Below are 26,772 nucleotides of genomic sequence, written 5' to 3'. Positions count from 1 at the left end.
GTGAAACATGGCCACTAAGTATGGTGAAACTTGGCCACTAAATATGGTGAAACTTGGCTACTAAATACGGTGAAACTTGGCCACTAAATATGGTGAAACTTGACAACTAAATATGGTGAAACCTGGCCACTAAATGTGGTGAAATTTGGCCATTAAATATGGTGAAACTTAACCACTAAATATGGTGAAATTTGGCCACTAAATATGGTGAAACTTGGCCACTAACTATGGTGAAACTTGGCCACTAAATATGGTGAAACTTGGCCACTAAATATGGTTAAACTTGACCACTACAAATGAAACCTGGCCCTACATATACTGAACACTGACGAAATTCAGCCCCTCCACATCTGAAACCTGCTGATAGAACTTGAAAAGCTTTTAACAAGCAAGGAAGAAGTTGACTTTGACGACTTGCGATAAAACACAGACCACGACAGAATCATTGAATATCACAAATAAAACACTAATCTTTACAGATCAAACCACATTTTGATCATAAGATGAAACTTGATAAAGCAAGTTTAGTATGAATTCTTTCCTAGTGGCAAAAAAATTACTTTAAAAATCATGAATAGTGACGTGGAATAGAAAAGGACATCCAACGGAGCTCATATAGAAATCAACACAGGTAAACAAAAAGAAATATAGCTGAATGAAAATGATCTAAGATAACCAAACAACAAAGACGCAAAACAACATAGCTAAACAAGCCATCATACGTAAACAAAGCACCGTAGCTAAACAAAGCAAAATACCTGCAGTAGACAGTAACACAGCCAAACACCAGACAAGATACATAATCAACAAAGCAGTTTAGTTAAGAAACAAAAGAAAAATAGAAACAAAGCAAACAACTTCACACTATATGTGTATATATATATATATATATATATATATATATATATATATATATATATATATATATATATATATATATATAAAGCAAAGTACAACTGTATTGCCAACAACATACAACTCCCCCCCTTACCTACCTACCCCTCGCAAATAAAAAGCGGCACAAACACAACACAGCGAACTAACGAGCCAACACAGCCAAACAACAAAGCCAGGTCACAACAAGCAAGAACACGAGAGAGGGTAACATGGATCCCTCCCTCCTCCCTACACCTTCCCTGCCAACACTACACCACCGACATCTGCAGCGGCCACCTGTCCCTCCCTCCCTCTATATCCCCTCGTTGCTACCCCCATCACGCCACCCGACGGTCACCTACCCATCTGGCAGCCGGCGTTCCAGAAGTCCTGCGGGTTGTAGTTTGATGAGTCGACCCTGGAGGAGTTCGGGTACACCCGGGTGAGGAAGCGCTTGTTGTGGTTGACCAGGTCCTCCGGGCAGGCGTGGGCCAACTTGGCCGCGCTGGACTCGCTCAAGCTGCACATCTCGTTGCTGTTCTCTGTCGAGGGAGGAGGAGGAGCGGAGGTGTAGATGAGATGACTACCTCTGGTTCTGGGGGTTACAAGGGGTGTGTGACCACTGCTCGCTTGGGGGGAAGGGTGAGGAGAGAGAGAGAGAGAGAGAGAGAGAGAGAGAGAGAGAGAGAGAGAGAGAGAGAGAGAGAGAGAGGATCTCTCGTTGTCGTCAAGGATGGTGGCAGATGGTGGTGCTCTACAGACTTTTGTCTCTCTATATAGAGAGAGGGACGATAGTGTGTGTGTGGGGAAGTCCTGTAAAGACCTGCTTTTATGTAGAAAAAGAGAGAAAGATCCTTGGTTCCTATGGTTTGAGAATGCCTTGTGTATTTACTTGCTTCTGAAAGCGAGAGGCAAACTTGAATTTCCTGTGGTAAGTCGGGCCCCCGGGTCGTGTTGCTAAGAAGTCGCCGATGCGAAAAATTCTCATCTGTAGAGAAGGACTGTTTCTCATCCTCCTGCCCACACCGGGCGAAGATACCACAGTTTCCTCACGGTGAGGGGGAGGGAAAACCTTTCCTAACCTCAGGGAGAGGATGGCTCCCGTTTCTCCCTTGCGTTTCCCTCCCCACACACGCACACACACCGCCTCTGTCTCCTCTCTGAGTTAAACATTTGGTGCAGTGGTGAGTTCATCCACAGACGGATCCCACAGTTCGACAACACCCAACCACGAAGAAAGATGAAACAGATGTGAAAGAAAGGAATAGAGCCAACAACGGGGCTCCTGCCAGGAAACCCGAGGTTAGTTGTTATTCATATGTGCAAAGTAAGAACACATCTGTTATTCATATGTTATAAACGAAGCCCATTTGTTATGTGTAGGTGCCAATTGAGGCCCATCCGTTATATTCTTCCCGACGGAGGCCTATCTCTTATTCACATACTTAAGCTGAAATCCACCAATTATTCTTATACGCAGAGCTATTACTTAGTCACTAGGAACACTAACTTTTTTTTTTAAATTATACGTGACCAGAAGTCACTCAGGTGAGTGAATACACACACACATATGAAATGAGTCTTACAACCGCCATTTTTTTCTAGTATTGTTTACCTCTGAGTGACGGATGAGAGGATCTATCTTATGGCGACGTGTTGCTACACAGTGTGGGGTACGACGGTGGATGGTGACGCATCCCTCAAGGTGGTGAGGAAAAAAAAAGGAAACCCGAGTTGTGCCGGTAACTGGTCCTTCACCAGGTTCCGCAGCTGGTGCAAGTGATTCTTCAAGTTCTGCAGCCTGGTGTAGGTGATTCCTCAAATTCTGCAGATGTTGGAGGTGTTCTTCACCAAGTTCTACAGCTGGTGTAAGCGATTCCTCAAGTTCTTCCTCAAGTTCTTCAGCTGGTGTTAGCGATTCCTCGAGTTCTTCAGCTGGTGTTAGCGATTCCTCGAGTTCTTCAGCTGGTGCAGGTGATTCCTCAAGTTCTGCAGCAGGTGGAGGTGTTTCTGCACAGAGTTCCCCAACTGTTGCCAACTGGCCATGGGCGCCGGAACCCATGTATCAGACTTTACGACCCATGTGGTCATGTATCACTGTGTTATGGCAGTACTGTACTATGGTTCAAGATTTGTGACGTAGTTCCTGTTTCTCTCTCAACGGGGTGAAGCCTTTCGTAACCAGAGTCCACAGGGACTTGACGGACCTCATAGAGTTAAGATTCCAAGTCTGATATCTCGGTAAATCACTGGATATAAGTTAACCACATACAGTGCACGAAGAGTAGGGCGAAATGACGTGTCGATCAAGGCTCCATTTCTAAGTAATCCCCGACCCAGTCTTCCAAGAGGCCGGGCGTGAGGTAACATATGTTGTCTGGCGTTGCAGGTTTGTGGCATAACAAAACTCCCAACAAGACCAACGTCTGGGATATATTGGCATATTTGCTTTTCTGCTTCCCATGTTTCTTCTGATCTCTTCTGCTTCGGCGCGCGCGCGCACACACACACACACACACACACATACAGCCTCGTAAGGAGCTCGTGGTGTGTTGCTGTGTAGGAGCTCATAGTCTGTTGCTGTGTGGGAGCTCATGGTCTGTTGCTGTGTGGGATCTCATGGTCTGTTGCTGTGTGGGACCTCATGGTCTGTAGCTGTGTGGAAGCTCATGGTCTGTTGCTGTGTGGGAGCTCATGGTATGTTGCTGTGTGGGATCTCATGGTCTGTTGCTGTGTCGGATCTCATGGTCTGTTGCTGGGTGGGACCTCATGGTCTGTTGCTGTGTGGGATCCCATGGTCTGTTGCTGTGTGCATATCTACGAAAACAAAGCCTCATGATGCATGCAGGTGATGCCTACACCTCGCCTTGAACACTGTGGGGAAACACCAGATGCTGTCAAACATGTGATCGTCTCGTAACATGTACGTACCCATGAGCTACATGGGAGTCTATGAATAATGCAATCCAAGCGGAAAGTCTGTTTTTCCCACCGACACAAACGATTCCTTTAACTCACTTATGAAATTCCTCGTCGAATTACATAAATGAGGATTACGTGGTTGGACTGTTCAGGTTGGAAACATAATCATCCAAAACTTGGACGAAGTGGAGAGCACTGTGGACGAGAGGTCGACCTCCACGACAGTGACACAAGGACATCACAACCTCTCTTGCCTCACCGGAGATGGCTGGGTCGTGTGGTTTCAGCCTGAGATAATTCGCGCTTCCTATATGGCCGTTCGCCCTCTGCCGGGCACGCGTTCATTGTGCCTTAGCCCCACTGATAGTACGAGTGCGTGATCCTTGAAGCACTGAGGTGCAGCCCTTGAGCACGAGGGTACGACCCTTCAAGGGATGGTTCAGACGCCGGGCCATTATGTTCAAGGACCGTACCTTCACCCTCAAGAAACTCAAGGTTCCAACTCCACCATCCCCCTTCTCTCTCACTCACTCAACTGTCGTGAGGGATCCAATAGTCTTCAAAGTCCTGACCAAGGTCTGGGATGGGAGAGGCGCGTCCCCGGCCATGGATTCCATACAGGGAAGACGGCAGACCCAAGACAGGCTACTGACGGCCAAGGGGACACTCGAAGACCATACAGAAGACCTATGTTGTCATAAATGCTGATCGCTGACAATCCACAAGCGACAAACAACAAAAGGAAGAATCATCTTTTATTACTGACTGGAAGTATGTGGTTCTGGCAGAGTTGCGACGTATGGGAATCACTCCATTCGTCCCTTGTGTTAGTCTGTTTCTCTCGTCGACAGCACAGGTACCGGGAGGCCTGAAAGGACTCGATCCCCTTCGAGCAGTTCACTGACTGGTGAAGGAGGAACCTCTTCCACTCAACGTCTTCCGCCTTCAAGATCTGTCTCGATCTCAGGCCCTTCCTCACCCCCGCAACCTTGGGGTAACTGGTGAAGTGACTGTGGTGGTGGTGGCACCATCAGCGATGAGGGGGAGGGGGGTAGTAGTCTGGCGATCGTGGCTACAGCCACAGTAGTGGCAGAGGTGGTGATGGTGGGTTTGACAAAGGGAGGAGGAGATGATGATGATGATGTAGGCCTGGAATAGGGGAGCCACGGTGATGGCCGTGTCACTATCACTTCATCAGTAAGATGTGCGGTACTTCCCTCGCAGCCCACTAACCCTGACACTAGAGAGAGGTTGGGGGATGTCACAGTGAGGAGGGACACGAGAGGGAACGTGTGCGGTCGAGATGGAGCCGAAAGGGAATCCTCCTCACTCCCACCCACCCACGACAGGCCACAGTGGGAGAGCCAGGGAGTAAGGCACTGCACGGACCACATTCAACCCCTGGCGTACCTCGTTCTCACCCTGCCACGACCCCTTCTCCCTTACACACACACACACACACACACACTCAGACCCCAGGACACAAATTTCCCAGTTTTTGTTCAGCGTCGACAGTGGTGTGTTGGGAGGTCAGCCTGGGTAGTTCGTCGCGTACCACGGAGGAATGTCGGGATAATTCATACTCCGCCCTTCTTCCTCCTTTACTGTACCTTTACTTCTATACCCATTTCTCTTTACTCCTGTTCCTCCATTCCTATCCATTTCGTGTCATCCTCCTAATATCGTCCCTTTAATTCTAACCATTTTACGTTTTCCTTTAATCTTTCTCTCCTACGTTTTCCAGTAATTTCCCCGTATCTATTTCTCCTCAATTCGTTTTCTCCGTCTCCCTCGTCGTCTCAATAACGTCTTTCCCTCCCATTCTTTGACCAGTTCTTTTCCCGTGTTTTTCCTCCGTCCGCGACCCGGATTCTTCTGCTCATTCCATCGTTCCTCCGGAACTCCCCAGCTTCGCCAAACTTGCTCCCCTCTCCCGCTCCTCTTCCTCCCCCTTATTCTCCTTCTCCGCTCCTCTTCCTCTTTCTTTCCAAAACACATAACATTGGAGTCTGGTTCTTAACCTTTTCTATCGTCTTCCACTCTTTTGAATTTCTCGCTCAATTTTTTTTCCCCCGACACATCTCTCTCTCTCTCTCTCTCTCTCTCTCTCTCTCTCTCTCTCTCTCTCTCTCTCTCTCACACACACACACACACACACACACAGTTCCTTCTCCACACTCCCATCGTAAGACTGGCCTATGGAGGACCTGAGGTCAAATCGCACTATCTTTATCCCCCCCCCCTCCTCCCCCACATTCATCCATTTCTTCCACCACCCCAACTCTTCCCCCATTTCGTTATCTTTAATATATCTATACATTCATTTTCTAGCCACCAGTTCTTGTATATCTTTATCGCTCCATTAGTGTCACTCTTATCCCCAGGCCGCCAAAGTACGTTAGATTTTTTTCCTTTTATTTTTCTTAACCTTTGTGAATCACTGGTTCGAGAACCTTCCATTTCCATCCAGTCTCCTTGTTCACTCACTCGCTTCTCAACTCTCACCTCCAGTGAAGCAGATCATGGAATCCTCATTAATCCAGTCTTTAACCTCGTATAATCATAAGGTTATGGGAGGAAAGACGAAAGAAAGAGATGAGAATTCCACGGCTTCGCTGCTCGGGGAAAGGAGGGATCATAGCGGTCAGCCCTCGTGAGGCTCGTCGCTACACATAAACTATGGCAAGCAGCAGCCACAGGCGCGCTGCCAGCCCACCAGGCCCTTAGTGGCAGGGATACGCGCAGTCGGCTCAACAGGGGAGTGACGAAGTGATACCTGTAAAATAGGGAAAAGATCACCTAAATCACGCTAGGCAGGAGGCGCAGGAGCCCCTGATGCGCGAACTGTACTCCATACTTGGGCAGTTTAAAATCCCCCGTGGGTCTGGAAAAAGTTGCTCACAACAGATACAATAACAAGATATATCACAACACGCTCTGGTGTTGTGAAGCAGATTATTCGAGACTGATCACGCAGGAGGGATTCGAAGAGTGGGTTGTGGATGTGGTTGTGCCCAACGTGTATAAGATCTCATACAGCAGGGCTTAATTGGGGCGTTTTGAAATTAAGAAGAGAAGGGAAAACGAGTGACATCTACGTAGAAATATGGGCACAAATACCATCTACACACCATTGAATTTCACCAGGTTATTGCTTCCCTGTTCACAGATGCTACACAGACCTGAATTAAGGGAGGAGGTAAGTTCAGGTCAAGAGAGAGGAAATGGGTTAGGAAGGAAGAAGAAGGGAGGAAGAGCGAGTTGAAGCGTGTATAGCCCAATCATTAGCGTATGATGTGAATGAGGTTCCTATCCCAACTATCCACTTGCCTATCCCTAGTCTCCCAAATGCCTTCTCTCTCATCCCCTCCCTTCATCTTATGCCCACACCACTCTCCATGGCTTCCCACACCCCTCTAGCCCATGGCCTCCCATACTTCCGTCCATGACCTCCCAAACCCCTGTTCATAGACTGCCACATCCCTGCCCTATGCCTCATGCCCATGGCTTCGTACACCACTAACCCATGACCTCACCCTTGATCTCCCATAGTTCATGTCCCCGACCTCCCACATAACACCTTATTTACCAACCAGCCCCCTTATCTATGACCTCTCACACCCACTCTGCCCATGACCTCTCACACCTCTCCCCTCCCCTGCCAATGACCTCTCATATCTCCTACCCTTGACCTCCTACACCCCCTAGCCCACGACCCAACCACCCTCCCCCCCCCCAAACACCCGCCCATGACCCCTCCACCCAAAACACTCACGTGTGGTTCTGGCAGACAGAAGATCCGTGAAGCGGGCCCGGTTGAGTGAGAGGAGCGAGGACAGTTCTCGACACAGTCGGATCTTCTTGGGGTTGTTGTTCCGTTTGGTCTCGCCGCCCTCGTCCTCGTCCGAGACCTCGCCCTCCTCCACGTCCTCGCTGGGGAGCTTCTTGCCCTGCCGAGGACGACCTTACTGAAGTTTTTATAGGGTCAGGAGGGACGGGGCAGTAAGTCTTGAGGGTCAGCGGGAGATGAGAGAGAGAGAGAGAGAGAGAGAGAGAGAGAGAGAGAGAGAGAGAGAGAGAGAGAGAGAGAGAGAGAGAGAGAGAGAGAGAGAGAGAATGAAAAAAACAGTTGCAGAAAGAGATAAAACACACACACACACACACACACACACACACACACACACACACACGCGCGCACTCGAGTATGAAACTCCCTCACCGCACAGCACAAATATGTAATTACACACGCACACACGCATGGGACATATGTGGTAAACATTTGATACATATAATACATACAGTTAGCTTATACAAGGTCACGTGACGTGGCAACGTGAGTTCCAAACTAACTCTCCCCTACCCTACTCCCCAACCGCCACCCACCCTTCACATACGAAGAACAACAATGAATGGCCATCACGAACACGGGAGGGAAAGAAAAAATCCATAAGAATTGATTTGCATCCTCACGTGAGGGCGAGAGGATCAGCACTGCCATCACCCAGGGTAGGCACAATACGCGACAACCCTGCCTCTCTCTCTCTCTCTCTCTCTCTCTCTCTCTCTCTCTCTCTCTCTCTCTCTCTCTCTCTCTCTCTCTGTGCAGAACAAGAACCCCCGGGGTCACGAAACCCTGGCCTGGAGAACAATCGATAACGATAAAGTCGATGTCCCCTTCTGCGGGGGAGCGTCCGCACATGTATATTTCCAGCCGCCGGCGAAGGCAGCCCCACATCCATCTTGCATCGGAGGAGAGTGATGCCCGGAGCAGTGACGCTCACACACACACACACACACACACACACACACACACACACCTCCCTTCCCCTCCCTCTTGCAGTGCCACTAGGAGGTGAGAGGGACGGGGTGGAAGGCCACAGGAGGGAGGAAGGATGGGAGGGTGTCGACAGGTCAGGTGTTTCGAGGTACACCTGAGCTATGGGGTCCCACTACGCAGGGTATCTTCGTGTGTGTGTGTGTGTGTGTGTGTGTGTGTGTGTGTGTGTGTGTGTGTGTGTGTGTGTGTGGGTGTGTTCCACTCCTGAGGTGTCCAGACTGAGGCCTTCACGGCTCAGGATCCCGCACCAGGCTGCCAGGAGGAAGGCACCTGACTGGAGTCCACTGGTATAGGCCAGGGGTTCGAGTGCCACTGGATTGGGAGCTTCCTTAAAGTCCTGCTGTAGAAGCAGTCACATCACGGCGCCACATTACGGTGCCTTCATTAAGAGGGAGAGTCACTGCTCAAGAACTGTCAAGTCATAAGGATTCTGCTCCACTGTTTACGTGCCTAAGTTTGAGTCCTACTGTCCAGATACGTAAATTACACTAAGATACCTAAGTTACACTAGAGATTCCGGTACTCAAATACATGAACTTGTGATTCCACTCTTCATGTACTCATGGTAGGGTTCCAGACTCAAGAGGATCAAGTTGCATTCCACTGTTTCAAACTCTTGAACGCTATCCTTAGGGCTATTCAACCCGACGCTTGTGTCAGTTCGTTTGATCTACGGCAAGGTTCCCATACATAGAGCATAGAGTTCTACTGTTTCTCTGTTCACACGAGGGTTTCACCGTTCCAAAACACCTACAAAAGGGGGTCTAGGAGGCAGGAGGTTCACTTATTTCCCAGAAATAAGACAATCAAGCGATGGGACCAGGTGGCACGTGACCCCCCCACAACCCAGAGGCGACCTCGGGTTATCGGATGTGGTCTTTCATCATATTCCAGGTCCTCCTCCTCCTCTGGCCCTGGGGCGCCCCCTAAATCAACAGACGCTCCTCGACTCGCACTTCGATGTCAGTGGCACGCTCCGTGGACGCTCCTCCTTAACCGTGGCGGGGTACGCCAAAAACACGAACGGAGAACTAAAAATTAATGCTGTTACAATACACAGTCCTTGTCTTTTTTTTTTTCAAATGCAACAATCCTTCCATATTGTACATGTTAATGAGTTGTTTCCTCCGCTCTGGAACCTAAGAAAGAAGTAACTCAATAAGGTAGAGAATATGGAAGGCCCTCTGGCTGTCGTACTCAGCCGGCTCGTAGACTCCCCCAGCACCGAGCTGATGCTGGAATGTCGGTACCAGGAATGGACGGAATGTGGAAACCGCGGACGGGTCGTGGACGCCACGGACGAATCGTGGACGCCACGGACGGACTGTGGAAGCCACGGACGAACCGTGGACGCCACGGACGGACTGTGGAAGCCACGGACGGACAAACCGACAAGGTCCTCCACCTTTCCACCAACAAGAATCCTTCCCTCTGCCATCCTCGTCTGCTGCCCAGTAAGCCAGGGTCTGTCACCCAACAAACCAAGATGGTCATCCACCATCGTCGCTCAATCGTGAACTTCTGATGGAGTTTTGGTCACTGCATTTCCTTCCTTGTTCACGATTTCCAGAGTGAGCAACTGTTGCTCGAGGGTACCGCATGAAACTTGAGAGCTCTGGCTGGCACACACGAGGCGAGGAGAAAACGAGTCCTACATGTGATATTTTGGGAAGACCCCTGAATGTAAACTTTGCACTGCTCAAAGTCTGGTCTCTCCCTCTTAATAGTATTCTCCAATTTATTAGTCTTACCTGGAAACCCTCGATGGAGATGAGGAAACAGATGATCCTTTATGCACGAGATCCAGCAAGGATGGTTGTATATTTGAATGGTAGGAAATTTCTTTCGGTGTTGGTTTCCCATGTGTGTGTGTGTGTGTGTGTGTGTGTGTGTGTGTGTGTGTGTGTGTGTGTGTGTGTGTGTGTGTGTGTGGTGCATCGGATATATGTAAGGATCCACATGACATGTTCGTCTCTTCGTGTTGTACAGCAGTACACATACATACACACAGGGTACACGTATACAATGTTGAGAGACGAGAGAACCGCGAGTGTAAAACTCTCTTTCCCCGTAACACGCAAATGGTAATCACACACACACACACACACACACACACACACACACACACACACTTAAGCTGAATCCAAAACACAACGGTAAACCGCGAGTGGCGGCACACAGTGCCAGCAGCCACGACCCACCCCCTAGCAGGGGAGGAAAAAGGAAAATGCCATAAACGCAACACATCATCCTGCAGACAACTGACCCTCCTCCCTGCCTGCCCCAGGAGAAAGGGAGGATGGGGAGGGGGTGTCGGTTTACGAGAGCTGGTCATTCCAGAGTCACCTGTAAACAACTGAGTCTTTTTTTTTTCTTCTTCTCTTCCCAGTTGGATCTAAGGAGGCAGCCATGCATGACGCGATTAACCTGCGGAGATGAAGAATGTCCAGAACGTCCCTCCTGGCTGGTTTCCAGAGCAGATGCCCCCTCCATTATGGCTGGCTCTCTCTCTCTCTCTCTCTCTCTCTCTCTCTCTCTCTCTCTCTCTCTCTCTCTCTCTCTCTCTCTCTCTCTCTCTCTCTCTCTCTCTCTCTCTCTCTCTCTCTCTCTTCACTCTTGCTTGGCCACTAGCCAGACCTCACCCATTACTACCACAAGCAGTTCCACTCACTGCTTCATCTCAGGGAGGGAGGGAGGAAGGGAGGGTGTACGGGGGTGTGCAGGGAGGAGGTGGTTTGTTTTGCCTTCCCCGGAGGCCGGTAATGGTGCATGGCTGCGTCAGCGTCGGTCCCAGGGGTTCGAATCCCTTCTCTGAATACTATCGGATGCCCTGTGCGTTCAACGTTTCAACTCGTCAGTCACGCGCGTTTCGAATCGATTTATACGTAAAGGTCTTGGATCAAATGCTTCAATAAGTCTCAGATACTAAGCATAAGGAGCGTTGAGTCCCTCTATTCTAACAGCATATTGGCGAGGTCGATTCGTTGTTTTATGACTCCTTTAAGATCCCGAAGCCTGATCGTGTCTTTAACAATGCGTCGGAGTGATGATGAACGTTTTACAAACATGTTCTATGAATGGTCTCCCTCTGTTCTCAACGTCAAGCGAACAGGAACTTGTCACACATGATATTTCCCTGTTCTTCGACGGGCAGGTCGGGGCCCCGTCGCTAGCCAACGTAAAAGAGGAAGTTCTTCGGCGAATGAAGATGTTCTTCAATGATCCTCGGAAGCGAGAACGAACACACTCTCAACTTCAGTGATGCAAGGGGAAGATTCCATGACCCACCTGTGAAATACCGAACAGAGATGTTCTTCATAAACTAGCGAAGATTCCTGTCTCACTATGAAGAACTGGTTCTTCACGCACTAAGAAGAACTGGTTCTTCAAGTACTGAGAGGGACCAGGACATACTGTTCTTCACACAGACAATACCGAATGGTGTTCAGCCATTTGCAGTCCATGAACAAGTTCTCCTTCGACCGCAAACCACCGCAGAGACGGAAAGTCCTCAATGCGGTGTCCGCAGCTCTTGGAAAATGAGATCCAGGCGCATCTGAAGCTCATGGAAAGTGCGTTCCATGCGTATCTGGAGCTCATGGAAAGCGCGTTCCAGGCGTATCTGGAGCTTATGGAAAGTGCGTTCCAGCATCTGGAGCTCATGGAAAGTGCGTTCCAGGCGCATCTGGAGCTCATGGAAAGTGCGTTCCAGGAGAGTCTGGAGCTCATGGAAAGTGTGTTCCAGGCGCATCTGGAGCTCATGGAAAGTGCGTTCCAGGCGCATCGAGAGCTCATGAAAATTGAAGTCCGGAAGGGAGATGGACAGTGTCATCCATTCACCCTTCCTGTCATACCATGATGTTGGGTCAGGCATTACCCTCCCTCTCCTCTCACACTCGCAACAATTCCACCTGAGGGAGTGGGAAATATCTCATTCCCTCCACTTCCCCTGGCAGAATGATCTCTCTCTCTCTCTCTCTCTCTCTCTCTCTCTCTCTCTCTCTCTCTCTCTCTCTCTCTCTCTCTCTCTCTCTCTCCCTCATCACATGTGCGTTCCCCCTCTCAAGTTATAATCTCAGGTGTTTTAAAAGACATAGTTTTCCTCCCAGGAGTTGATTAGCACAGTGGCTTGTCAGATATTAGCAGAATCCAGGCTTTCCAGGACCTCGTCTGCTCGGTCCTGAGGAGGGCTGGAGTGCCCCTGACCAGCTAGCCATTAACCTCTGGACTCAGACTTACACTGAGCAACGCTCCAACAACAACGAACTCTTGTTGTGCTTCGCCACAAAACGGCGGAATGGCCTTATTCAGCGGTATAACCATTAAATTCTGCCACTGTTCCTTTTTATACCTCCCATATTGCTTGTACAACTTCACTGCTTAAAATTATCGTTTTCGCGAAATCTTATCCACACCTAGCAGCCAGCATTTTTTAAACCTGCCAGAGAAATGGATGAATTACTGGCAACTGAGTATGGGGGTTAGTTGTCGTGTGTCTGAGAACTTTCTCAGTGTGTCAACAGACTGAAGACAGACAGGTTCAACTTCGTATAATATAGAAGTTAGGGAAGGAAGGGAGTAAGTAATTTTTCTCATCCCCCGAGACTTGTCAGCAGCATCTGCAGTATAATAATCCTGTGGCTAAATCCTTCCTTTTCTTGTATAACTTTCCCTGCCTCTGGTCGAGGTTGGTGGTAAGCATGGATAAGCAGGGGATTGGGGAGGCTGTAAGTAAAGGCTGGTGGCAAAGAGAAGAAGAAGGAGGGGGAGAAGGAGGAGGAGGAGAGAGAAGAAAGGGTAGACTGGGCAGGTAATAAGGCGATAGCGGTAAAGGAAGCCATGAAAAAAATATGTATGTGGAGATGACAGGTGGAGGAGGGGGACTAGCTCATTATGGCCCCCGGGTTCCTCCGGATATATTCACCGGGGGACGTGCAGCACACACTCTGGGGGGGGGTCAATATGATACACACTGACAGGCCGGTCACTACCCAACACCCCTCCTATCCCAGATGGATGGCATAACCTCTCCCTCCTCAGTGAGGGGCGAGACCGACCCTCAAGCATTACGGTGCACCGTACGTCACTCCACGACTGATGACTTCGTAACACACACACACACACACACACACACACACACACACACACACAGAGGCCAGTGGTTCTGAGACGATACGAACCCTGAGGGAGGAGGATAAAGAGATGGTCTGGAAGCCAGTCCGACTTAACCAACTGACAAGCCAGCTGTCGCACGAAGGATGTACACACTATGGGAACAAGTAACCTCACGGGCTCTGTGACGTAGAGTGCGAACTGCCTACACCCCTCAAAACACTGTCGCTATGACGAGAACATCCCCTCCCTGGACAACAGTGGTTGAAGGCAGTGTTCCCTGGCGCTACGTCGTTGACGCGGGAAGCAGCGATTATGTATAATGATAACAATGATAATGATAATATATATAGGTAATATATATAGGTAGCGTTTGCGCTACCTCGCAAATGCGGGAGACAGCGACAAAGCAAAATAAAATGAATAAAAAAGAAATATATATATATATATATATATATATATATATATATATATATATATATATATATATATATATATATATATATATAGAAGACTAGAATATATATATATATATATATATATATATATATATATATATATATATATATATATATATATATATATATTCTAGTCTTCTATTACTATCTCTAACTGGCAATGAACATCCATCTCACGCCGCCCCTAAACGTCTCTCGTAAATACATAAAACGAGATATATAGACGACCGAGGGGGAGGAGGTGATCAGGAGAGAGTGTGGGGTTGTGGATGTGGGTGCTCACCTTGAGTATAAACTTGTACTTGAGTTCTTCAGGCGAGAGGTCTGTGACGGCCTTGGGGGAGTCGGCCGGGTGGATGTAGAGGTTCGTGCCTAGCATGGTCTTCAGCTGCCGGGCCATGACTTGCTGCTGTCTCACGCTGCAGTGGTTCTCCAGGTGCACGATCACAGGGTACCTGTACCGTACACATACAGACAGACAGACACAAGTGTTAAGGTGAAGCCAGGTACAACAGTAGAGAGGCACAGGGGGACATATTCAAACATATAGACTCGAGAATGTTATGTCGGCAAGTATACTTGTAGATACAGATGGATATGTATATGTATACTCAGATATAAGCAGGTGGATGCATCTAGCTCTAAGCATATGAATCAACCTATGAATATATACATACAGACCGGTACACATACATTCTGGGCGGTAGGAGAAAGATAAACAAGGATATGTGTATATGAATGACTTTGAGACATACACATAGGTATACATACACAGATGGGACGAAGACTAGAGGGTATCATAAGTGGTCATTCACATACAGAAGTGGACATACAGAAATTGGGTATACATAGCCACACGCCCTGTTCGACCCAGAAGGACGATCATACACTGGATCATACTGAGGAGGTCACACACACACACACACACACACACACACACACACACACACACACACACACCTGGACACGGGAGGAGGGTGGGGAAGGGAGAAGCCATTACTCACACGGAGAAGTCGAAGGCGTAGCTGGCGATGGCGTCCACGACCTCCCGGAAGGGGACCTTGGAGGTCAGGGTGTTGCCGTGGTAGACCATGGGTTCCTCTGGGCCATCCCACACGTCCACTGTCAACATAACAACAACGACGTTCACAGATTCGAACTCTCACGGTGACAGCAACGCACTCTACCCTTACAACACACTCTTTTAGCTACAGCAAAAAAAAAAGCCATCTCATGGATATGGTAGAAGACACACTCTTAGTAATGGTGGTGAGGAGCAGGACGCACTCTTTTAGGCATAGTGACGGGGTGTAGGATGGGCCTAAACACACTCTTACGAGGCTAGGATGACGGGGTGTGGGACACGCACTCTAAGCTATAGTGACGGGGATTAGATGGGGGGGTGACGGATGATGGGTGGGAAAACGAGAAGCACCAGCACACTCTCCCCAACTTTGACAGCAGGCGGAGAGAGAGAGAGAGAGAGAGAGAGAGAGAGAGAGAGAGAGAGAGAGAGAGAGAGAGAGAGAGAGAGAGAGAGAGAGAGAGAGAGAGAGAGAGAGGGGGGGGGGGGAAGGAGAGTGCGTGAGGACACTGTCTGCTACCTAGGGCAACTGGGAGAAAGGCATAGGGAGAGTGGAACGCACTCTCCCAGCCACACTGACCATAAGTGGGAGGGGAGGGGGAAATATTCAGGTCAAAATCTCGCCAACCACTGGGAGAGAGAGAATGAGTGAGTGTGGGAGAGAGTGTGTGTGAGAGTGCGTGTGGCGAAACGCAACACTGCTCCCCGTGTAAGTGGCTGTCTCCGTCGCCCGACCACCAGAACTCTCGTAAATAAATCGTCAGCGATCGAACTCCAACCTCACTCTCCCCCCCCACCTTACCCTCACCCCAAGCTTAACCTAACTTAACCATCTCCCGACATGACCTGACCTGACCTCATCAAATTAAACCTCAACCTGAGGGAGGGGGGGATTAATTGGCCATCACCTGACCTGACCTCAACGAACCGTATGTAACCCTGAACCCACGGAAGTAACAGAGACCGAAGGAAAAAAAAAAAACCAGCAGTTCGTTAATTACGGGTTTCTGATTGGCTGGTTATAGATGTCGGACTCCTAAGTGCCCTCAAGGGTCATTAGCAAGGGGTCACACCAGGTCAACAGGTGTTACTGTGACTACTCCCAGTCGTCGGTGAGGAGGAGGAGGAGAAGGTCACACGGGCCGTTACTGTCGTGGTTAAGGGTTGTTACCGTCGTGGTTAAGGGTCGTTAACCTCGTGGTTAAGGGTCATCACCGCCGTGGTCAAGGGTCGTTACCGCCGTGGCCAAGGATCGTTACCGCCATGGTTGACCTTCATCCAATTTTCGTCTTAAAGACACGTTCCTCTCTACACGGGTTACGACCTTGTGGCCCCCCCTCTCTCAGCAACAACAGCAAAAACAACAACAACAACAACAACAACAAAAATCCCTCATACAACCCATTACAAGCATTCCAGGACAATTTTACATCCTGACGAGCAATTTACCATGGAATTCGCGTAATTACCACCGACCCCGGCATAATTGCCAGTTTAGCCTCCGCTGAGCAGGATGCTAAACACAAGGGGAGGTGGTAAGAGGTAAGCTCTAACTATAAGAACGACTCCCAGGTTAATTAAGGCTAATTGTGGAACTTGTGGACCTCACGCGATTCTAATTTAGGGGCGGAGGGAGGCTACATCTGCAGGGTATATGGTGATGGTGTTGGTGATGGTGTTGGTGTTGGAGTATGGCGTGTTGGTAGGTAGGGAAGGGGTGTCGTAGGCGATAGCAGAGTTGGGGATAGGCAGCAAGTGTGGCCAGATTGCGTGAAGAAGGCGCTTCCGAGGGTAGGGTGCGTGGGAGGAATGAATGCGTGGTGGTGAGGGGCAGAGTGCGTGGTGGTGCGGGGCAGAGTGCGTGGTGCGTGGTGGTGAGGGGCAGAGTGCCTGGTGCGTGGTGGTGAGGGGCAGAGTGCGTGGTGCGTGGTGGTGAGGGGCAGAGTGCGTGGTGTGTGGTGGTGAGGGGCAGAGTGCGTGATGGTGAGGAATGAGTGCGAGGTGTTCCGGGTAGAGTGCGTGTTGCTAGTGAGGGTAGAGTGCGTGGCGCTGGGTAGAGTGCGTTTTGGTGGTGTGAGAGGGGCAGAGTGCGTTGGTAGTGGTGGCGGCGAGGGGTAGAGTGCGTGGTGGTGAGGGGGTAGAGTGAGTGGTGGTCGGTTGTCCAGCGTGAGGAACAAGGGGGCAGCTCATGTCACCCTCAATATTTCACCCCAGCAGAACCACACAGGCGTGAGCTACACCTGCTTCTCCTCAACACACACGCCCGGTATCCTTAGCCTCAGGTGGTACACCCTTAGTGTGAGGGAGACGCCCCAGTGTGTGGTGTGGCAGCCTTAGTGTGAGGGAGGCGCCCCAGTGTGTGGTGTGGCAGCCTTAGTGTGAGGGAGACGCCCCAGTGTGTGGTGTGGCAGCCTTAGTGTGAGGGAGACGCCCCAGTGTGTGGTGTGGCAGCCTTAGTGTGAGGGAGGCGCCCCAGTGTGTGGTGTGGTAGCCTTGGTGTGAGGGAGGCGCCCCAGTGTGTGGTGTGGCAGCCTTAGTGTGAGGGAGGCGCCCCAGTGTGTGGTGTGGCAGCCTTAGTGTGAGGGAGACGCCCCAGTGTGTGGTGTGGCAGCCTTAGTGTGAGGGAGGCGCCCCAGTGTGTGGTGTGGCAGCCTTAGTGTGAGGGAGACGCCCCAGTGTGTGGTGTGGTAGCCTTAGTGTGAGGGAGGCGCCCCAGTGTGGTGTGGCAGCCTTAGTGTGAGGGAGGCGCCCCAGTGTGGTGTGGCAGCCTTAGTGTGAGGGAGGCGCCCCAGTGTGTGGTGTGGTAGCCTTGGTGTGAGGGAGGCGCCCCAGTGTGTGGTGTGGCAGCCTTAGTGTGAGGGAGGCGCCCCAGTGTGGTGTGGCAGCCTTAGTGTGAGGGAGACGCCCCAGTGTGTGGTGTGGCAGCCTTGGTGTGAGCGAGGCGCCCCAGTGTGTGGTGTGGCAGCCTTAGTGTGAGGGAGACGTCCCAGTGTGGTGTGGCAGCCTTAGTGTGAGGGAGACGTCCCAGTGTGGTGTGGCAGCCTTAGTGTGAGGGAGACGCCCCAGTGTGTGGTGTGGCAGCCTTAGTGTGAGGGAGACGCCCCAGTGTGTGGTGTGGCAGCCTTAGTGTGAGCGAGGCGCCCCAGTGTGTGGTGTGGCAGCCTTAGTGTGAGGGAGACGCCCCAGTGTGTGGTGTGGCAGCCTTAGTGTGAGGGAGACGCCCCAGTGTGTGGTGTGGCAGCCTTGGTGTGAGCGAGGCGCCCCAGTGTGTGGTGTGGCAGCCTTAGTGTGAGGGAGACGTCCCAGTGTGGTGTGGCAGCCTTAGTGTGAGGGAGACGTCCCAGTGTGTGGTGTGGCAGCCTTGGTGTGAGGGAGACGTCCCAGTGTGGTGTGGCAGCCTTAGTGTGAGGGAGACGTCCCAGTGTGGTGTGGCAGCCTTGGTGTGAGGGAGACGTCCCAGTGTGGTGTGGCAGCCTTAGTGTGAGGGAGACGTCCCAGTGTGGTGTGGCAGCCTTGGTGTGAGGGAGACGCCCCAGTGTGTGGTGTGGCAGCCTTAGTGTGAGGGAGACGCCCCAGTGTGTGGTGTGGCAGCCTTAGTGTGAGGGAGACGTCCCAGTGTGGTGTGGCAGCCTTGGTGTGAGGGAGACGCCCCAGTGTGTGGTGTGGCAGCCTTAGTGTGAGGGAGACGTCCCAGTGTGGTGTGGCAGCCTTGGTGTGAGGGAGACGCCCCAGTGTGTGGTGTGGCAGCCTTAGTGTGAGGGAGACGTCCCAGTGTGGTGTGGCAGCCTTGGTGTGAGGGAGGCGCCCCAGTGTGTGGTGTGGCAGCCTTAGTGTGAGGGAGACGCCCCAGTGTGTGGTGTGGCAGCCTTAGTGTGATACAGCGGCTCTGGTGTGATATGGTATCTATAGTGTGATACAGTAGAGCTAGTGTGATACAGCAGACCCAGTGTGACTCTCTCTCTCTCTCTCTCTCTCTCTCTCTCTCTCTCTCTCTCTCTCTCTCTCTCTCTCTCTCTCTCTCTCCCTCAAAAGCCGTGAGTGTTGGAGGCGGTGGGAACGCAACAGGATAATCCTTGAGTAACCCAGCTCGACAAAGGCAGGGGTAATTTGCAAGCTTTGAGGAGGGAAAAACCAAACCTTCTCCTCCTCCTCCTCCTCCTCGCTCGCTCGCGAACTGTTCAAAAAACGGTCGCTGGCGGGGGTCCCCTCCCACCAAGTCTTTTGATCATCGAACTCCCGCCACGCTCCCGGGTTCCCCTGAACGCCACAGGTCTCCTCATCCCACTGAATATCCACCGGGTTCCCTTGAAGGCCACAGGTCTCCTCATCCCACTGAATATCCGGAGCCAGGTAGCACTACCTGTACTAGGGCAACATGAGGGGGAAATGACTTATCAGTGATCCACAATGTCATTTCACACATATAATATCGTCGAACTTGATGATAGTCACAGCTCGAGTTGCCGGTAATAACCTCCCGCATGGGATTATTGCCGGTAATTCTCCCTCGTTAGGATAACTGCGGCGGAATGAGGAAAGGTCAACACATCGCTGCGTCTGACGTGGGGTCGGTCGGGGGCTTCCGTCCGCTGGAGCTGAGTGGCCGCTGTAGGAGGTCGTCCATCTGAGGGTCACGTGTGCTCTCTTGCTGAGGTCGAGGGCCACCGGTGGTGAGGTCGAGGCCACCGGTGATGAGGTCGAGGGCCACCGGTGATGAGGTCGAGGGCCAGCGGTGCTGAGGTCGAGGGCCACCGGTGCTGAGGTCGGGGCCACCGGTGCTGAGGTCGAGGGCCACCGGCGCTGAGGTTGAGGGCCACCGGCGCTGAGGTCGAGGGCCACCGGTGATGAGGTCGAGGGCCACCGGTGATGAGGTCGAGGGCCACCGGTGCTGAGGTCGAGGGTACCGGTGATGAGGTCGAGGGCCACCGGTGCTGAGGTCGAGGGCCACCGGTGCTGAGGTCGAAGCACATTTTCTCTCACACAAATACACAATCACTCCAAAAATCCAAACCTTACGGCGCACAGAAGAGGCAAAATACAGGGAGACAGATGGGCCTTCCTTGGCACTGTAGCAGCTCCCGGCCCGTGAAACAGAATACAAACATCCTGCATCTCTCTCTCTCTCTCTCTCTCTCTCTCTCTCTCTCTCTCTCTCTCTCTCTCTCTCTCTCTCTCTCTCTCTCACACAGACACACACACACACACTCACTCTCACACACTACCTCCTCCTCCTCCTCCTCCTCCTCCTCTGGACCAGCCAGGGATGGATGACCCTGTTAACATGTTCGTCTGCGTCTCTCGTGGGCAGAACGAACCACTGGACGGGTAGGCAGGTGAGGAGGAGGAGGAGTGTGGGTGAGTGAGTGGGTAAACCTGGTGTGTACATATATGTATGTTGGGGGGGGTCGTCGGGCAAAGCCTCCTTAAGGACGGGTTGTTCCTGACGCTGCGTGATATAGCGGGAGGAAGAGCACCCGCTGGAGACAAGTGAGGAGGGGTCTACCTTACACCGTGTAGGGTAATATATGTGATGGCCATCTCGGGTCGCACGGCAGGGAGGCGACGGCCGGGAAGTATTGCAGTGGGGGAAACTTGCAGTGGGGGGAGTCAACCGGCGCGCGGCGTGGGCCCCGTGTGTGGTGCACTGTGGTGGGGAGGGACACTGCTGCAGTGAAGGTGGGAGGGAGGGAGGACGCTGCAGTGAAGGTGGGGGGAGGGGACACTGCTACAGTGAAAGATGAGGGCGGGGGGGAAAGGGGCGCCAAGTGACACTTCTGCAGTGAATGGGGAAGACTGCAGTGAGAGGGGAGGGAGGCGACACCGCTGCAGTGAAGGGGAAAAGGAGGGGGGACACGCCGCAGTGAACGGTGGAGGGAAGGGACAATGTAGCAGTGAAGAAGGTGGGTAGGGAGTCAGATAGTGATGGTACAGAGTGATGGGCAGATCAGGTGGGGTCAGCGGTATAGGAGTGCAACCTGGACACCATTGTATATAATCGAGAACGACACCATAGCCATATATACATATGTAATGAGTTTATGATACGCTCGTTGTCCGTCTTGGGCAATCGCATGTTTACCAAATGGCTGTCCTGGCTACGTCTCTTCGTTGTATATCAACTGACTGTTATATTTCTCTCTTGTATCTCCCATGATGATGAGATTATTACACGAAAGTGCACTTAGGAACTTATCGTGTTTCATTTTCCCCATGGACTCATAGGAATATATATATGAGCGTGGACGAACGCGTGAAGGGAGGAAATTTAGAATAAATGTGAATAAAAGCAAGGTTATTAGTTTTAGAAGGGTTGAGGGACAGGTCAGTTGGGGTGTGAGTTTGAAATGGAGAAAAAGTGGAGGAAGTGAATTGTTTTGGACACCTGGGAGTGGACATGGCAGCGAATGGAACCATGGAAGCGGAAGTGAGCCATAGGGAGGGTGAGAGGACGAAGAATGTGCGGGAGAGAGAGAGAGAGAGAGAGAGAGAGAGAGAGAGAGAGAGAGAGAGAGAGAGAGAGAGAGAGAGAGAGAGAGAGAGAGAGAGAGAGAGAGAACGTTATCTGGGAGAGCGAAAATGTGCATATTTGAAGGTGTAGTCATCCCAACATTATCACATGCATGCGAGTCATGGGCTATAGACAAGGCTGCCTGGAGGAGAGTGGATGTGTTGGAAATTAAATGTTTGAGGACAATGTATAAGTCGTTTGATCGAATAAGTAATGAAAAGGGTAAGAGAGACGTGTGGAGTGTGGTTAAGAGAGCAGAAGAGGGTGTTAAAATGGTTTGGACATATGGAGGAAACGAGTGAGGAAAGGTTACAAATAGGATATGTGTCAAGAGGTGGAGGGAAAAAGGAGAAGTGGGAGACCAAATTGGAGATGGAGGGATGGAGCGAAAAAGATTTTGAGCGGTCGGTGCCTGAACATGCAGGAGGATAAAAGGCATGCGTGGGATAGAGTGCATCGGCACTATGTGATATACCGGGGTGCTATCAATGGACTGAGCCGGAGCATGTGAAGCGTCTGGGGTAAACCATGGAAAGGTCTGTGGGGCCTGGTTGTAGATAGGGAGCTGTGGTTTCGATGCACTACACATGACAGCTAGAAAATGGATGTGAGCTGATGCGGCCTTTCTTTGTCTGTTCCTGGCGCTACCTCGCTACCGCTGAAAACGGAGATCACATACATACATATATATATATATATATATATATATATATATATATATATATATATATATATATATATATATATATATATATATTTTCCAAGCTGACCCTGAAAGCTTGTGACACAGCCCCGTGCAGTGGCCCACCACATGGCAGAGTTATGTTCGTCTCCATCAACAGATAAAGTGTTACAAAGCACTCTCGTTATGGCCACTTTAAACCGGCCCAGGTGCCTCCTGCAGCAACCAACAACACGATAAATCAATACGGTCACGAGGTGATACGTGGGGGGCATGGAGGAAGGCGGGGTGAATTGGCACTGGAAAAATAGTTCATATATATATATATATATATATATATATATATATATATATATATATATATATATATATATATATATATATATATATATATATATATATATAATGTTTATTTATTTATCTATTCATTTTAAATAAATGAATAAATGAATAATATATATATATATATATATATATATATATATATATATATATATATATATATATATATATATATATATATATATAGATATATTATATATATATATATATATATATATATATATATATATATATATATATATATATATATATATATATATATATATATATATATTCCAGGTCTCATTAAACCTTGATGTGAATCCAGTTTCCAGTCATAGAGGATGAGGTAAAGGATATAGTGTCGATCTCGTATGAAAGGCAAGGAGGCATGTCACCCACAGTGACCCAGGTGGTATGACACCCTCATGCCTCATGTCACAACATTCGTGAGCCCACTGGAAAATCCTACAGCCATACGTAATGTGGGTTAAACTTCGGGCTAGCGTGGGGGACACGCGCGCCTCCAGCACGCGTCTGGCGGCTCTGGAACGATCCAAGACGACCCCCTTCAATCAGCTTTCCAGAATCGTTTCCAGGCGCGCCTTTCGGATTCACAAGTTTCCAGCTGACCGATCCAATGCTGGAAATATCTATCGGCAAGAGTACGCTGTGAACTGAGGCGAGAAGGCGACGGCCCTCCGCTGGTGTCAACGCGGTCGAGGGATCGATATGCACTCGACCCTACCACAGGTCCAGCTGGGTGGGAGGACAAACAAACTGTTTACCTCGCAAGACTGTGATTCATTGACGTAATTCGATGATGATCCACGAAAACGATAAGAAATCTGCTCGTCCAGGTTTCCTCATCCGAGAGAGAGAGAGAGAGAGAGAGAGAGAGAGAGAGAGAGAGAGAGAGAGAGAGAGAGAGAGAGAGAGAGAGCTTTCTCATGCATTTGTGATCATGCACAAGTCCCAAGGAAGAACAGTTTCACGTGCGTTCTCAAGGCCTGCAGTTCACTTTCGCCTTCTCATTATGACCCTTAAACCCTTGAGGACGACGGCACGACCCTTGAGCACGAACGGCACGACCCTTGAGCACGAACGGCACGACCCTTGAGCACGAACGGTACGACCCTTGAGCACGAACGGTACGACCCTTGAGCACGACGGCACGACCCTTGAGCACGAACGGTACAACCCTTGAGCACGAACGGTACGACCCTTGAGCACGAACGGTACGACCCTTGGGCACGATAGGTACGTCAACCATCTAGGGTAAAGGATGACCTTGGGATTTGAACCTTAGTAGCCTTTAAAGGCCGTCACATCCAAGGGCCGTGCCGTCGTGGTGCTTATTGGACTGTACCGTCGCTCGCCAGGGTCGGGTCGTCGCTCTCGAGGGGGTAGACGAGGTGACACATGAAGAACGCCTCCTCAAAGACAACTCAGTCCCAGAGCTCCGCCGCTCGTCCCATTCTACATCTCCCCTACCGCACCAACTTCCTCCCTCACTGTGTCACTCTGCAACACCCTCCCTCCCTCCCTCACGTACGCCTTCGTCATTAGGGTTCTCCCCGCCTAACTTCGACGCCTTAGCGAGTCCCGCTCCAGCTCCCACACGAGACAGAACCCGACGCCTCAGCACATCCTGCGTAGGATCCTGGCGTCCCAATTAAGAATCCCTTTATTCTGGGACGAGACAATCCGGCCATCGTCCTGGCCTGCTGACTCCCTCGTCGAATCATAATATTACTCCTGGTGTTGCGGGTCCTACATCCTTCAGATTATCTGAAAGTCCTTGCTTGCTCTCAACCTTCCTTCCTCTTGTGGAGAAGGAACAAGACCACATCACCACCTCCTCCCTTCCCATATACAGGAAGAAATTGACCAAGTCACCCCTCTCCTCCCTTCATCTATATAGGGGGAACTCGACCGCGTTACCCCTCTCCTCCCTTCCATCACATAAATGGGTAACTTAAAAACTTCACGACCCCTTCCCCTCTCTTCACGTCATGGGAGGGGAAAGGTTCGACTTCCCTCGCCACTGGTTCAGTCGACCCTAGCTTTTCCATTTTCATCAGATATTCACAACAAAAGGAAACAGAAAATGAGAGTCAAATCACGTTTTTCTTTTTCTTTCATCTCTCATCTCGAGGCTTTCGATCATCCTCATCATCTCTCGTCTTCCCTTTGTCGGACACCAATGATGTGTTAAGGGGATCTGACTGGCCTTCTAAAGGCGCTCTGAAGATACCGGCCTGGAAACTAGAGTAAGTCGATGGACTGGAAGGCGAAGGCAAATCCCAAAATCCTGGACTTTCACCGCTGTGGCAACTTATCCGAGGGAGGACTTAAAAAAAGAAAAAAAGCCATCACCTCCGCTGAGATCGTACAAACTTCGACCTTACGTGTCTCTCAACGCGTTACGTTGGGCAAGACAAAGGTACGCCACACGCGAGAGAGAGAGAGAGAGAGAGAGAGAGAGAGAGAGAGAGAGAGAGAGAGAGAGAGAGAGAGAGAGAGAGAGAGAGACCACCACCACACGAGTTTGAAAAGATAGTGTCACCAGCGCTGGGTTTAACCCTTCCCTTCTTCCCACTGAATCTGAAGATTTTTTTTTCCCCCAAAATGACCACTCCATCATCACCCTCTGGTCCCCCCCGCCGCCTCCTGGACCGGCGGGATAATTCTATTACGTCTCCTGAAGAGTCCAGGAGATGATGGTCCATGTCGCTTACCTCACCTCACTCTCTCATCACTCGTGCCTGGTGGAGGAGGATGGCTGATACCGACGACTCTTGCGTTGCTACCTTCAGAACGTGTGGTTCTAAGTTTAATCTAGTCCTGTATACACAGCACAAAAAAAAAAAGGTATTAGATCTTGATACCGGCGAACGATAGGTCTCATAATGATCACTGGTTGACTCAAAGAGGTCGGTACGCTCTCAGATAGTTTCGTCCTTATGTCATATTATGTCACTCTGAGAGTGTAGGGGTCATCTTTTTTTTCTTCTTCTTCTTCTTTTCTGCCTTGTGTACGTACAGATGAGGCCAATCTTCTTCCTCCTCCAGCACTTGGCCAGATTGGGAAACCATCCTCACAAAAGACCGACGTTCTGGGCTGAGGGGAAAGTATACAAAAAAAAAGGGGGAAGTCGTCCCTCCCTTGAATACCAACACGCGATTGGCGAAAGTTGATGAAGTTTATTGGATATTTTTTCCCCCCTGGGGTGATTCATCCGGTGTCAGCGGCGGGAGACAGGTAATTATAGACTAACAGGAAGCAATAATGAGGCGACGGACCCCCGACTCTTCCCGGGAAGCGGCGGCTTCGATATTATTCTCTCTGGTGGACGACGAATTATGATCAACAGGTAGTTCGGCTTTAATCTCTGGCGAGGGACGGACGAAAACGTAGACACCCCGTTAAGAGGGAGGCAGGGGGTGGATCAGCCTGTCCGTCGTCCTCCTCTTCCTCCTCCTCCTCCTGTTTAAGGGAAGTACAAAAAGGGGGGTGGGTGTGGATCCGCCTCCTCCTCCTCCTCCTCCTGTTTAAGGGAAGGACAAGTTTCCCCCTTCTAAATCTAGCTCTGATCTCGTAACAAATCGGAGGAAATCCCGACCTGTGGGATCTAATCAGATCCCGCGTATTTGGATTCCGCAAACGTTGGACGAGATCTAATACTGGAGAGGTAATCGGCTACACCGGGACGCGCCCGAGCCAAGAAGGTCTTAGATGACTCGCTCTCCAAATAAAAAAAAAAAAAAAAGACGTTGCTCCGTGAAACGTGGGGTCGGTATTTTCAAATTTCCATTTCATGGGAGGAGGAGGAGGAGGAGCAGACCATGGCAGTAGAATTGGATACCAAACAATAACCAATGCATAAATTTGACCGAAAGGAGCGCAGTTGTCGAGGGAGACACTGATGTGTTCCGAACTGTTCGCCGAAGCCTTGAATGAATCGACGC

At 50.3% G+C, this 26,772-nt stretch overlaps 1 protein-coding gene across 2 annotated transcripts in view; it reads right to left on the bottom strand.

Moving 5' to 3' along the window:
- The window catches only part of LOC139762487 (inactive phospholipase C-like protein 1), a 377,622-nt gene that overhangs the window by 27,553 nt on the left and 323,297 nt on the right, over positions 1 to 26,772 (bottom strand). For both annotated transcript variants that reach the window (XM_071687427.1, XM_071687425.1), the window contains exons 10-13: positions 15,210 to 15,327; positions 14,489 to 14,660; positions 7,574 to 7,748; positions 1,239 to 1,418 (exon numbers count right to left, since the gene is read on the bottom strand). In XM_071687427.1, coding sequence (XP_071543528.1) covers positions 1,239 to 1,418; positions 7,574 to 7,748; positions 14,489 to 14,660; positions 15,210 to 15,327 — 645 coding nt within the window. The remainder of the gene's footprint in view (positions 1 to 1,238; positions 1,419 to 7,573; positions 7,749 to 14,488; positions 14,661 to 15,209; positions 15,328 to 26,772) is intronic.

The sequence above is a fragment of the Panulirus ornatus genome, chromosome 43, assembly GCF_036320965.1.
Source record: "Panulirus ornatus isolate Po-2019 chromosome 43, ASM3632096v1, whole genome shotgun sequence".
NCBI lineage: Eukaryota > Metazoa > Arthropoda > Malacostraca > Decapoda > Palinuridae > Panulirus > Panulirus ornatus.
This window is presented reverse-complemented; position numbering and strand designations above follow the sequence as displayed.